This window comes from Notamacropus eugenii, chromosome 3 (assembly GCF_028372415.1).
Source record: "Notamacropus eugenii isolate mMacEug1 chromosome 3, mMacEug1.pri_v2, whole genome shotgun sequence".
Classification (NCBI taxonomy): Eukaryota; Metazoa; Chordata; class Mammalia; order Diprotodontia; family Macropodidae; genus Notamacropus; species Notamacropus eugenii.
In genome coordinates this window covers 472,460,667-472,473,282 of record NC_092874.1, presented here as the reverse complement: position 1 = coordinate 472,473,282, position 12,616 = coordinate 472,460,667, and the positions used below count along the sequence as shown (strand labels likewise).

The following is a 12,616-nucleotide window of genomic DNA, read 5'->3' as shown; positions in this document are numbered from 1 at the left end:
CTGGGAGAAGGTGGCTGGGATTGGGCCAATGGGAACCTGCTTGAGTATATATCCTAAGGTTTCCCTGAGAGTTTCCATGGGGCTAGGGGCTAGGTCAGATGTGCAGATGAGAAGAGGTCAGCCCTTTGACGTGCTTGTGGTTGGGCCGAGCCAACAGACCAGAGGCTGCTTAGCTTTTTTGCCCCTTTTTGTTGAAGCTCTTGGCCTCATTTATTTTTGCTTAGGTTGGCTTCTGGATTGGTATGTCTTCCCTCTCCCACCCATTCCACATTCACCTTCTCATCGTGTTTAGCCTGGAGAAATTCCCTAGGGCCATGGTAGCTGTCATCCTTGAAAGGCTGACTGACAGAGAAGAGATTCTCTCTGTTCTTCTTGGCCTCCAAGGGAGGGCAAAACCAGGATTTCTGGGGTGGGGGAAGAAGGGAGAGGTGCAGAGAGGCAGATTTAGGACTGATTTTCAGAAAATCTTCCTAACAATTAGGGCTGTTCCAGAGTGGAATGGGCTGTCTGGAGAGGGCATGAGTTCCCTGTCATGTCACAGGAGGTCTTCAGTTAGGGGCTGGATGAACACCTGTTTTATGGGCAAGTTGTAGGCATGAGGAAGACTAGATGCCCCCTAAGGTCTCTTCTCCCCTCCTTCCACTTGGTGATATTTCTAACTGGCCTCTGGTTTGGGGTCTTCTCCATCATTAGAATCTGCTATCGAAGACAGCTTTGTTCCTCTCCTTTCCCACATATTGCTTTTTCTTCTGTCCATAATTAATCTGCATCACTTACTTAAGATCCTCAGATCACAGATTTGGAGCCAGAATAGATCTCCAAGGCCCTCTAACCTAGCCTTTCTGACCAATTTATAGATAAGGAGGCTGAATTTTGGAGCGGTCAAGTGACTTGCCCCAAGCTATATGGGGAGGGATCTTTCCACTGGACCACACCATGTCTCACTGGGAATGGGGATGGGAGTATAGTTTATACCCTGACTAACAACATGAACCTAGGAATCCAGCTCTGATCTTGTGGAATGGCTCTTATTGAATTAACCAAGTATTCTAAGGATTTGCGTGTCAGAACTTAGTTAGGAAACTTCTGTATTAGAATTTCTGATTGTGTACTTAGGAAGATGCCAAGTTAAATGGTCTATTGGAACAAAGGAATGGTTTCCTTGGGGATGAGCTAGAGAATCTGGTTATTTCATTCTCCTGTTAGGGCTCTCTTTACATCTCTTCTGATTTCTAGATATGACACCATGTCATGTAGCATCAATACATAAGGACTCAGCTTCCAGGTGCCCCATGAGCTCCTTTGGGGCAGGAATTGTCCCTTTGATAGTTAGCTTTTCTATAGAACTTTAAAGTTTGCAAAACTTAGTATCTCCATTTTACAGATGAGGAAACAGAGGTTGAGAGAGGGTAAGTGACTTGCCCAGGGTTACAAAGCACATTTGGTCTGAGGCAGGGTTTGAACTCAAGTCTTCCTGACTCTGTGTCTAGTCCTCCATCCCACACTGCCAAGCTGCCCAGTAGCACACTTTGTAGTGTTCTACCCATACTGCTTGTCTAACATATACTTTTTATCTTGCCCTCTGCTGGCTTACTTTGGTCACCAGGGCTGACTCAGCAGGGTGTTGCTGCCTCTTCAGAGATCTCCAAAAGGGGGCTGGAGAAGAAGGTTGGGGGGCAGCTGCCTGATGACTCCTTGGCCGTTCCTCAGTTACTCATCTCCACCCCACCTCTGAGTGAGGTGGGAGAGGAGGAGGGGCAGCCTCGGGGTCTGCTGAGGAAGGAAATCTGGGCTGCTTGGTACCCAAGCCTTCCTGGGCCTGGCTTCAGTTGCTGGTGGTGGCCTGGAGGTGACCTCTTATAATTGTCTATGGCATTTACATGAACTTAGCCACCAATGCCCAGAGAACACTTGAAATGCATCCCAGGTGCCAGGCCCCATTAGATGAATCACATCCTAGGCCAGTGATGGTTAAGTTGCCAAGCAAACATTTATTTATTAAACACCCACTATGTGCCAGGTTCTGTGCTTGGAAAGGGAACATGTACAAAAAAGGGAAAAACATGGTTTCTCTAGAAAGGGGGTGGAGGAGAGAGGAAGCCAGAGAAACCAGAAGGCCAAGATGCAGAGCCAGGGCAAGTCCTGAACTGATCTACATGAAGAGCAGTAAGGAGCCCAGTCACTGGATCACAGAGTAGATGGGGGTGAGTAGGGTGTAAGAAGATTGAAAAGGTTGGTGGAGGACCAGGTTATGAAGGACTTTGACAGATAGAGGATTTTGCATTTGATCCTGGAGGTGATAGGGAGCCACTAGAGTTTCTTGAGTAAGGGGGGGTGACATGGTCAGACCTGCACTTTAGGAAAATCACTTTAGCAGCTGAATGAAGGATGGAACAGAGTGGGGAGAGACTTGAGGCAGGCAGATACCCCTGCCCCCACCCTCAAGGCTATTGCATTTGTCCTGATGTGAGGTGAGGGAGCCTGCGGCACTAGAGTGATGGCAGGGTAATGTGTGCATGGTGAGCCGCTGTTGCTGCTGTTTTTTGAAAGAGTGCAGACGTCAAGGGAGTCTCCACAAGGCAGATGTGGGCAAGTACTCACATTTTCAAAAGTCTGCATCAGCCTTTGACTCTTCAAGCTCTGCAGTGAAGCATGTCAATAAAAGGATGGTATGTGAGCATCTAGAAAGGGAAGCAGTGATCACTGGCAGGCTGAAGTGACTGGCCACATTTAGGAAGAAGAAATTGAATAAAGATGAATGGAGAACGTTTAGGGATAGGGACCAGACCTGTGATTTCATCCACCCAGGAGGAAGCTCCATTGACCAACAGAGGTTAGCAATTCTCTTGAACTTCTAAGGTTAGAGTTTCCTAGAGCCTAGATCACAAAGCCAGCCTACGTCAGAGGCTGGTCTTTCTGACTCCAACGCTGGCTCCCTCTCAAAGTCAATAAATCAATAAGCATTTACTAAGTGCTTACTATGTGACAAGCATTGTGCTGGGGATATAACTACAAGCCAATAGAAAGACAGTCTCTACCCTCAAGGAAGGTACAGGACAGCACATGAAAAGGAGCTGAAAACTGTATGATTTTAAAATAGGAGAGAGGTATATCTGGGAGTGTTAGTGGACTCCATGCATAATATGAGTTGGAAGTGTGCTGTTGCAGCCTACAGTGCTAATGCCAGCTTAGGCTTTCTGTGCCTAGAAGCATTTGTGCAGAGAGAGGAAGGCGATAGCCTTGCTGTCCCCTGTCCTCCTCAGATCACATTCAAAGCACTGTGTTCTGTTGTGGGCACCACATTTTAGGGAGATAATTGGCAAAATGTGAGTTCAGAATAGGCCCAAAGGAAAATTGCAAGGGTCGTTAGAGGCATAGGCACCATGCCTCTTGAGAATGAGTTGGAGGAACTAGGGATGCTTCGCATGAGAAAACTCAAGGGTGGCATGATTAGTGTCTTTGAGTATTTGAAATATTGTCATGTGGAGAGAGATTTGACTTGTTTTTCTTGACCTTAGAATAATGGATAGAAGGGAGATTTCATCCTGAGATAAGGAAAAGCTTCCTAAGATGAGGGGATCAGACTACATGGGTTTCTGGGATCTCTTTTAGCTCCAGGTTTATAGTCTTATGAGTATATGATATTAAGAGGTAAAGTTGTCCCAAAGTGTGATGGGATGGATACCTTGAATAGTAGGGAGATCTTCATCATTGGAAATATGGAAGTGGAGGCTTGTTAATTGTATCTTGTTGGGGGGTTCTTGTTCAGCTGGTATATTGGAAAGACTGGTTCTGGGGATGGTGGCCCTGGGTTCAAATGCCACTTTTGACATTTACTCTCTGCATCTCAGTTTCCTCATCTGTAAAATGAAGGAGGTTGGATTTAGTAGCATTCTGAGGTCCCTTCTGCCTCTGAGAGCCTGTGATTCTGTCAAATAGACTAAAAATATAAAGGGAGGTGTTTATATTTATCAACTAAAAATAAAAAAGGATTTGAATTTTATATGTCCTGGGAATAATTTATTTCTGTTTTAATATAGTGGATGTTGGTTTATATTCCAAGTGGAAAAAAAAAAAAAAGAATTTTTGGCCTGGCCTTCGCCCTCCTTGGAGAATAGTCTCATGGGTTGCAGCCTTTTTTCTCCCACGAGCTCACTCATTCACAGCCTGTTTTTTCATAAGCTTTAATGATGGAAGGAGTCAGTTTGGTTGCTTTCTAGCATGGCATTCCTTTCGTAGGCTGGCTCCGGCCTTTGAGTGCTGGTTTTCCCAGTCGCCTTGGCCCTGACAGATTTATAGTCTTCATTTTTTGATAAATGAGCCACATTTATGATGGTTATTGACTGCACTTGCAACCTTAGAAAGCATTTTTTGAAGTCTATTCCCTGGAGGAACTTAAAACAGAATCCTTCGTGTGACATGGGGTGCTACGCCTCCAGTGAAGGCCCTTGGAGACATCCAGTTCTTGTCTCAGGTTCATTAAGTTTCTAAAGGTTGCTGTTAATCTTCCCTGTGTGAGAAGGCACAGCGAAGGCACTCTGTCCACTGCTGATTTTGGAGTTGAGTCAAGCCAAGAGCATTTATTAAATGCCCGCTGTGTGCCAGGTCCCACACTAGGCCCTGGAGGTTGGAAGATCTGGATTTAAATTCTGCCTCTGATATTATTGGCTACGTAAGGTTGGGCAGGTTTCTTCATCAGTAAATACGGGGGTGGACCAAATGGTTTCTGTTATCTGTGATAGTTTTATGTCTGTTCCTGTGATCCTGTATTGATTAGCTGTGTGGCTGTGGACCAAGTGAACCCCTTTGCGCTTCAGTGTACTCATCTATAAAACAGGAATAACTGATGCAGTGTTTTAAAGCTGGCAAGTTTTTTCCTACACCTGATATCACATACACTCACCTAAGTCTAGAATGAGTCTTGTTGGGTTGACTCTGAGATATTTTGTCCATTTTATGGTTTGTTTTAATGGATTTTTTTCTATCTCTTTCCTCCTAGGTTTTGTTAGTATGTTCTAGCCTCATAATTGTTATAGGTTTTGTTTTGCCTGTTTTGTAGATAAGGAAACTGAGGCTTAGAAAATTTAAGTGACTTGCCTATGGCCACAGAGTGGGGATCTGAAGCCAGCTTATGCTGCTGGGAGGGTGGTGGATTAGATGTGCTCCCAGATCTCTTCTATAATATTAGATTTGTGACCTTGGACAAGTCGGTTTTCTTCTCTGGGCCTCAATTTCCTCACTTGTAAAATGAGGGAATGGGCCTCTCTTACAGTTCTAGGGGTGTGGGCCCTTGACTCCAGCTGAGATTGGCCTCTCTTTCCCTCAGCAGCCAGTCCGGGAGGTGTGACCCATTTCTGCGCTTCAGAGCCTGGGGCCCTCTGGGCAGTCAGTCTTGGGAAGCCTGTGGATCCCTTCTCAGAATCATGCTCTTAAATACATACAAAAAAATACATAGTATTCAAAGGAGCCAACGATATTATGCAGTCGTTATCCAAATATTAACCCCCACCCTCATTTATGGACCCCAGTCATGGAGCCCCAGGCCTGCCCCAGGGAGCTTGCACTGTAGGAGGTTTAAAATGAATGAAGTCAAAGCAGTGTGAGCGTTCCCCTCATGCAGCACCCACTGAATGCTCTGTTGTGACTCGCCTTGGTTGCAGATGGGCTCTTACTTTGGCTCCTCCTTATGCGCAGTTGACCTGAACGCAGATGGCCTCTCGGACCTGCTGGTTGGTGCGCCCATGTTTTCTGACATCAGGGACGAGGGTCAAGTCACCGTCTACATCAACAGAGGAAATGTGAGTCTGGGGCCTGGCGGGCTGGGTGATGCCATAGGAATAGGGATGTGGGTCGGTGGATGTCCACCTGGCTTGACTCCTTACCCACGTATGGTGTGCGTCCCACGCTGCTTATGTGTGTTCCCAGTGAACCCCCACTGCAATTCAGTAAGCGTTGGTTAAGCACCTGTTTTGTGCCAGGCACCGGTCTGTGTTCTTAGGACATGACGTTGGTCAGTCTATAAGCATCTATTAGGTGCCTGCTGTATGACGGTCATGACGCTCAGTCGGTGCTGTGGTTTCCCCAAAGGGCAGGACTGATGATGTCAGCTCTTATATCAGGAAGCTCTCATGGCCTCGTTTTGTCCTCAGGATCAAGTAGAGACTTCTCCGTCAGCCCCTCGCAGCCTGGCGCCCTCCTGCCTTTCAGCCTTGTTGTGCCTTACTTCCCTTCCCACACTTTGTGGTCCTCCATTCCTGTGTCTGGGCCTTTGCATAGGCTGCTCCCCCCTGCCTAGCATGCCATTTCTCCTTGCACCCACCTCCTAGCATTCCTAGGATGCTTCAAACCTCCTCTCTCCCCTCCCTTTCCCTCCTCTCCTTCTTGTATACATCTCTCTCTGTCTGTCTGTCTGTCTGTCTGTCTGGTGCTGATTCTGTGTCAGGCACTACACTTACCCAGATAGGTCATTTAATCCCTCCAGCAACTCCTTAGGATTTCTCTCCTTAGTCATCGGTGGGTTCTATCCTGCATTGGACCTGGAATGGCAAAAGCCAGAGCTCTGCACCCAGATGAAATCCCAGCTCCCCCGTGTCTTATCCCATGGGCCCGTGGCTAGCCTTCTTTCCCCTCAGATAGAACAGGTAAACAGATCCTCTGGGTGAGATGGCAGCTGCCATAGTCCTGTCCAAGTGTTTCCTGTGGCAGGTGTACTTGAGGAAGGGCACTCGGGGAATAACTGACCAGGCTCTGTTTTTCTTAGCTTGTCCCATTTCCTGTTTCCTAGGGGGCCCTGGAAGAGCAGCTGGTCCTGGATGGTGACCATGTCTACAATGCCCACTTTGGGGAGAGCATTGCTGCCCTGGGGGACATGGATGACGACGGGTACCCAGGTCAGGGGGGACACACGCTTGAAGAGCAGTGTCCAGTATTTCATGAGAGAACCTCCTATTTAGAATAGATATGACATCTGAATGTTGGCCCTCCTGCCCCAGGGCACAAGGGTCTGAATCCACCTAGGAAAGGCTGGAGACTGCAGCTGGACCCTGTAGAGAACGCGTAGTTTTGGTATTTGCTTTTTTCTTTCCTTTTAAGGCACTGATCTTTACTTCCTGAAATCAGTGATTTCTGCCTCTGTCCTTAGTCACTGACATCTGGCTGTCCCAGCCCAGGACTCTTATCCCAGGGAATGTTGACCAGGCGGCCCCTGCTTCTTATATGCCTCATCCTCCACGCCTGGCTTCACGTCTCTGGTCCTGTGTCATCCCCACACGGGGTTCCAGTGAGCTGCTTTCAGCATTTCAGTGTGTTGGCCAGACCCTCAAAAAGCTGGCGCCATGTATACACCTGCTCAGTCAGCTTTATGCACATACTGTGTGCCAGGCACTGCCCTGAGTGCTCTTGGGGGAGATAACAGGCAAACCACTGTGGCCAAACAAGCCTGATAATGGTCTAAGCATTTATTAAGCACCAACTAGGCCAGGCATGGTCCTATGTAGTGAGTATATAAAGAAAAGCTGAAGGCAGCTCTTCTTCTCAAGGAGTTCATGGTCTTTTGGGGGAGACAATGTGTGAACAACTTTGTACAAACAAACACTACGGTTGGTTGGTGATCATTTCTCAAGCGTGTGATATGTACTGACCCTCGCTAAGCGCCTGGGATATAGAGAGAGACAGAAGCCACGCTCTGCTCTCAGCAGCTCACGATCCACTGGGTAGACATGGGATACTGGATATGGGGAAATCACGGGCCTTGGGTTCACTGAGTAACCTTTCAGGTTCCTTCCCTCTCTCCATCTCCCATCCTCTGATCTCTGTCCTCCGGAGCTCAGTATGAAGGCTCAATAACTGGAGGAAGAGAGAGTGTAGCCAGTGACTCACATGGCTGGAGGTCGGGGCATTCTTGCTCAGGTCAGCACCTCTGCTGGCCCCTGCAGCTTTCACACATTTGCAGCATTTTAGCTTCTATTGAATTGAGAGGAAGAAAAGTTATTGAATCAGAGGTGGGGACGTGGGTTCAGATCTCGTCTCTGCCACTTAGTATGTCTTTGACCTAGAACAAGTCACTTAAAAAATAATAATAGCTAACATTTATATAGTACCTGCTATGCTCCAGGTACTGTACCAAGTGCTTTCTAGCGATCTCACTTAGTTCTCTCAGCAGCCCTGGGAGGTGCTGTTATTTATCTAAATATCTCCAAGCCTCAGTTTCCTCATCTGTAAAATGAGTCAGCTTGTACAGTTCCTTCTAGTTTTGAATCACTGATCCCGTGACGCCCCGGAAGGTCACTCTTAGCGTCTGATTCTATAGCTGACATTCCTTTTCTCAGCCCCAGTCTCCTTATCTGTAATTTGCCTGTGAGGATCCTTCCTTCTCTGTGATGCTGTGACCTTACCTTGTGATGATTACTAGTTGTTCTGGAGTGTGAGGACTTAGGTGTTGGAGACTCTGTTTGAGTCTTTGAGACTCTCTTTTTTTATCTATCACCAATTCACATTTCATATGAGAAACTTGGGGAGGAGGGGGATAAAGCAGGGATTAATTCCATAGCCATCAATTAATAGGAAGGAGCTTTTTTTTAAAGACCAAGTCCTGTTGATGACTCCTTGCATGGCTGGCCCATGTGGCTGGCATGCGTGGCTGGCTTCTGGGGCTCACCAGGGGGAGTTGCATGTCTTTTCTCACCCCCTTTGGCCAGTTAGTACTATAGTCCTGGTGGCTCTGGTTTCTATTCATGCTTCAGGTGTTGAGTAACTGCTCTCTTTCCTGCCTTGGAGGAAGTAGAAGGCAGAGGGTCTTTAACACCCCTGTCCCTTTGTTCTCTTCCCAGCTTCAGTTGGACTCTCTTTTGCTCATTAAAAATTCTTTCAAATCCGGCCTCAAGCACTTACTAGCTGTGTGACCCTGGGCAGGTCACTGAACCCTGTTTGCTTCAGTTTCCTCATCTGTAAAACAAACTGGAGAAGGAAATGGCAAACCACTCCAGTATCTCTGCCAAGAAAACCTCAAATGGGTCACAAAGAGTTGGACATGACTGAAGCAACTCAACAACAAAAATTCTTCCATGTCTACAAAAAGCTCATGTTTAATTTGTCAGGCAGGCTGATTGTGTTTCCAAGAATCAAGTCATTCTGGTGTAGAGGGGGCTGAGTCATAACAAGGGTAGGGAGAGCTGTGTTCACCCTTTGGAGTATTCTCACTTTTCCATCCCTAATGTTTCTTCTCTCCTCAGATATAGCCATTGGGGCACCTAAAGAAAACGACTTTGTGGGAGCTGTGTACATCTACCATGGAGATGCCGATGGGATTGTGGCCCAATATTCCATGGTAATTTGTGGTGGGGTCTGGGGGGTGCCCCTTTAAAGGTAAAGCTGCCCTGAGACTTTTGAGGTACCCTGTATTTAACAGTACCAAAGTGGTTGAGAGGCGGTGTGGCATATTGGCTAGAACTTTGAACTTGGAGGTAGCAAGGCCTGGGTTCTAATCCCACCTCTGATATTTACCCTGGGCAAGGTGCTTATCTCTGGGTCTCAAGGACCTCCCTTGGACCAATCCCCTAAGTTGTAAGTAGGGCGTGATCTTCAGGAAGTGATAAAATCACTCCTCCTGGTACACACTCTCCAGAGTGTCCAGGCACTGTCCAGGCCAGCCCTGCTCCCATTCTTCATTGTGCAGACTTGGGGGCTACAGTGCAGAAGTCGGGCTCACAAGGCTTGATTTTTCTCTCAGAGTGGCTGACTGAGTAGAAAGCAAGCTTCCCTTGTGTCCATGTTTGGTCAGATGCTTTCAGGCATTAACTGGGCTAAGCCAATATTTCTGAAAGGGCCCTGGCCTCCTTGGGGTGCTGGACCTGAAGCTGCTTTTATCTCATCCTTTGTCTCATGTGGACTTTGGAGGATTGGCTTGCTCGGTGCCACCAGGTCATTTAGGGTGTGAAAGCTTCCCACCTCATGGGCACTGCCATGGAAACTTGAGTTCAGTCTTTCTTCTGGTATGGGGCACAGAAAGAAGGTGATGCCAATTTGTGGGCAGCTTCCTTTGAGCTGGGACAGACTTTTTTCCTGGCACTGGGAGGGACTTTTTGAAGGTCTGGACGTCTTTGTGGAATGAAGGAATGAATGAATGAATGGAAAAGAATTTATGCAGTGCTTACTGTGTGCGGGGCACTGTGAGAATCACCAAAGATATCAATGCCAAAAAACCTTGGTTCCTGCCCTCCAGAGGCTTATACTCTAACAATGCAGTGGTGGCCAGGGAAGGGAGCTCCAGCCAGGGGAATCACAGGGACATCAACTCATCCTTTCTAGGACAGGCTGTTTTGACTTGATCACCATTCTCAGTGCTGGAGCAGGAAAGTGGGGGAAAGGAGGATGGGTGCACAGATGGCGGCCAGATCTGAAGGGGGCTGGAGAGCAGCGTGGTGGGTCTGGAGAGGGAGGAAGCTCCCTGGATTGGCCCTCTCCAAATGCAGGAGACTTCCAGAAATCACATGCAGTGTCTATAGCAGGGGGTGGGGATGGACACTGAGCAAACTCAGCACTTATCAATCAGCTTGTGTCTGTTGAGTACATTCTAAATACTGCGTGTGAGCCACACTGGAGACCCTGGGACTCAGAAAAGAAGTAGGATCAGGTCCCTGGCCAAGAGGAGCTTGTCCTTGAGTTGTGGAGACAAGGAACAAGGCTCCCAGGGCTTCCGCTGTTGGATGACACGAACCATTAAGCATGGAGAGTGGATGATAACTGTTTCTAATCTGGCATGGACAGCTAGGCTTCTGTTCACAGCCCCTTTCTAAAAGGGATGGTGCATTGTGAGCCTTTTGTTTTAGCATCTTTAGGAAACAAAAGTGTTGACTGAACCTTGGGCCCTGTTGGAAAAGGAGAGGCTGGTGAAGTGCCTCAGGATTTATAAAACATGGATACGCTTTCAGTGAATGATGTGTCCTGACTGGGGTGAAAATGATTTTTAGTATAAAGTTGGTAATCTCCTTTACAAATACACAAATATCAAAGGGAAATACTCCCCTGAATAAGATCCCAAATCAAAATTATGAACATTTGACTAAATTCATGCATATGTATATATGTATAATATACAATTTACTATGTAAATACACTCACAGTATCCCAGAAGTTTAAGCTTAAATATCTTAAACCTATGTTTTGTTTATTTACATACATGCACACATATAAATATATTTGTACATTTTATGCATACGTGTATACACATGTATATCTACTTTATAAACTTTATACATGTGTACACATGCATGTATATATGTAAACTTTAACAAAATATTCACAGTAGCTGTTCCCTTGCTCTCATCCTTTTCTACTCTCTTTTCCGTTAATGTGCTTATAATATTTTGTCACTTTTAGCAAACCTAGTCCTGGTTTTGGATGTGGTCCTAGGCCGTGTGATTGAATGGCTCTTCTCACCTGGCATTGTCTTACGTCACTGGTTTTCCCACTGTTCTTCATATGCTTCATTTCACCCACTTTTCTCTAGGCCAGTTTTCTAATGTGCTGATATCCCATTCAGACATTTCTCAGTCATTAGATGTGCAGATCACATACTCATTGGATCCATGGCCTCATCAATGTGGATGTTCCTTCCAGTGCTGCAGGTCGCTATTCATCCAGGCCTGTATCCTGGGTGACATGTATTAATCTGTTACTCAGTGAACCTTTATTTAAGGGCCATCGCCAGTTGTCTTGCCACTGGATTCCAGTGACTGGAGGAGACAATGAGGCTGGTGACTTCATAGTTCTGCCTCACTTAAATCCAATTCACTTGCTATTGGTGTCATTGGTCTTGGAGAACAAAGCCTGAGCAGCAACATGTGTTAGGCCCTGGAAATGCAAAGGAAAAAATGAGATAGTTCCTGCTTTCAAGGAGCTTACACTCTCAGAGGGGAGACGACAAGCAGGATAACAGGGTTTGGGAAGACAGCACTTGCTCTGTAGGAACATTGCACAGTCCAGGGTCACCCAAACATTGCGTTCTGAAGAAAAGTCCACGTCCTTCTACCCGTTGAAGTTTATAGGGTCAAGTCCCGGTCAAGGGAATAAGGAGGAAGGAGATTGAGGCTCTTTTCTCAGAAGATTTCCTCTTAGGGGTTCAGCTAGCCTGCTCTCTCCTCTAAGCTAGCCCAGCACTTGAATGCTTGGGTTCTGAACTGGCTTGCTGTTTTATACAAAGACCCATAGGACATGGTCAGGCCGCATTCCCAGTTCACTTCCTGTGTAGCTGCTGTTTCATTTCATGCGGTGGTCTTTACTTTTTCCAAACTGATTACAGGTCCTTTGCACCTTGTCTAATGCCTTTGATTGATTCCACAGAAATCTGATAAAGGGATCATCTTGTTGCTTAGTTTGAGAGAGGTAGAATAACTGATTCAATTAGCTCTCAAACTTACATCTAGAGTCCTCTTCATTTTCTTCCGAAAGGTTAAAATAGTGTCATTAGGAAAGATCTATCTTTTTTTCCCCTCTGTTTTCTCCAGGTTTTTTTTTTTTTTGCCATGACCAGAAAAGTGTCTTTGGCTTATCTAAAATCTGAATGCTTAACGGTTTCTCTCCATTTTCCCTCTATAAAATTCTTCCTATTTTTTTCATA

The 12,616-nt window shown here is 46.4% G+C and overlaps 1 protein-coding gene across 3 annotated transcripts in view; it reads left to right on the top strand.

Annotated features, from left to right (window-relative positions):
• The window catches only part of ITGA9 (integrin subunit alpha 9), a 406,938-nt gene that overhangs the window by 114,663 nt on the left and 279,659 nt on the right, over window positions 1–12,616 (top strand). For all 3 annotated transcript variants that reach the window (XM_072598903.1, XM_072598905.1, XM_072598902.1), the window contains 3 exons: window positions 5,661–5,798; window positions 6,785–6,890; window positions 9,231–9,325. In XM_072598903.1, coding sequence (XP_072455004.1) covers window positions 5,661–5,798; window positions 6,785–6,890; window positions 9,231–9,325 — 339 coding nt within the window. The remainder of the gene's footprint in view (window positions 1–5,660; window positions 5,799–6,784; window positions 6,891–9,230; window positions 9,326–12,616) is intronic.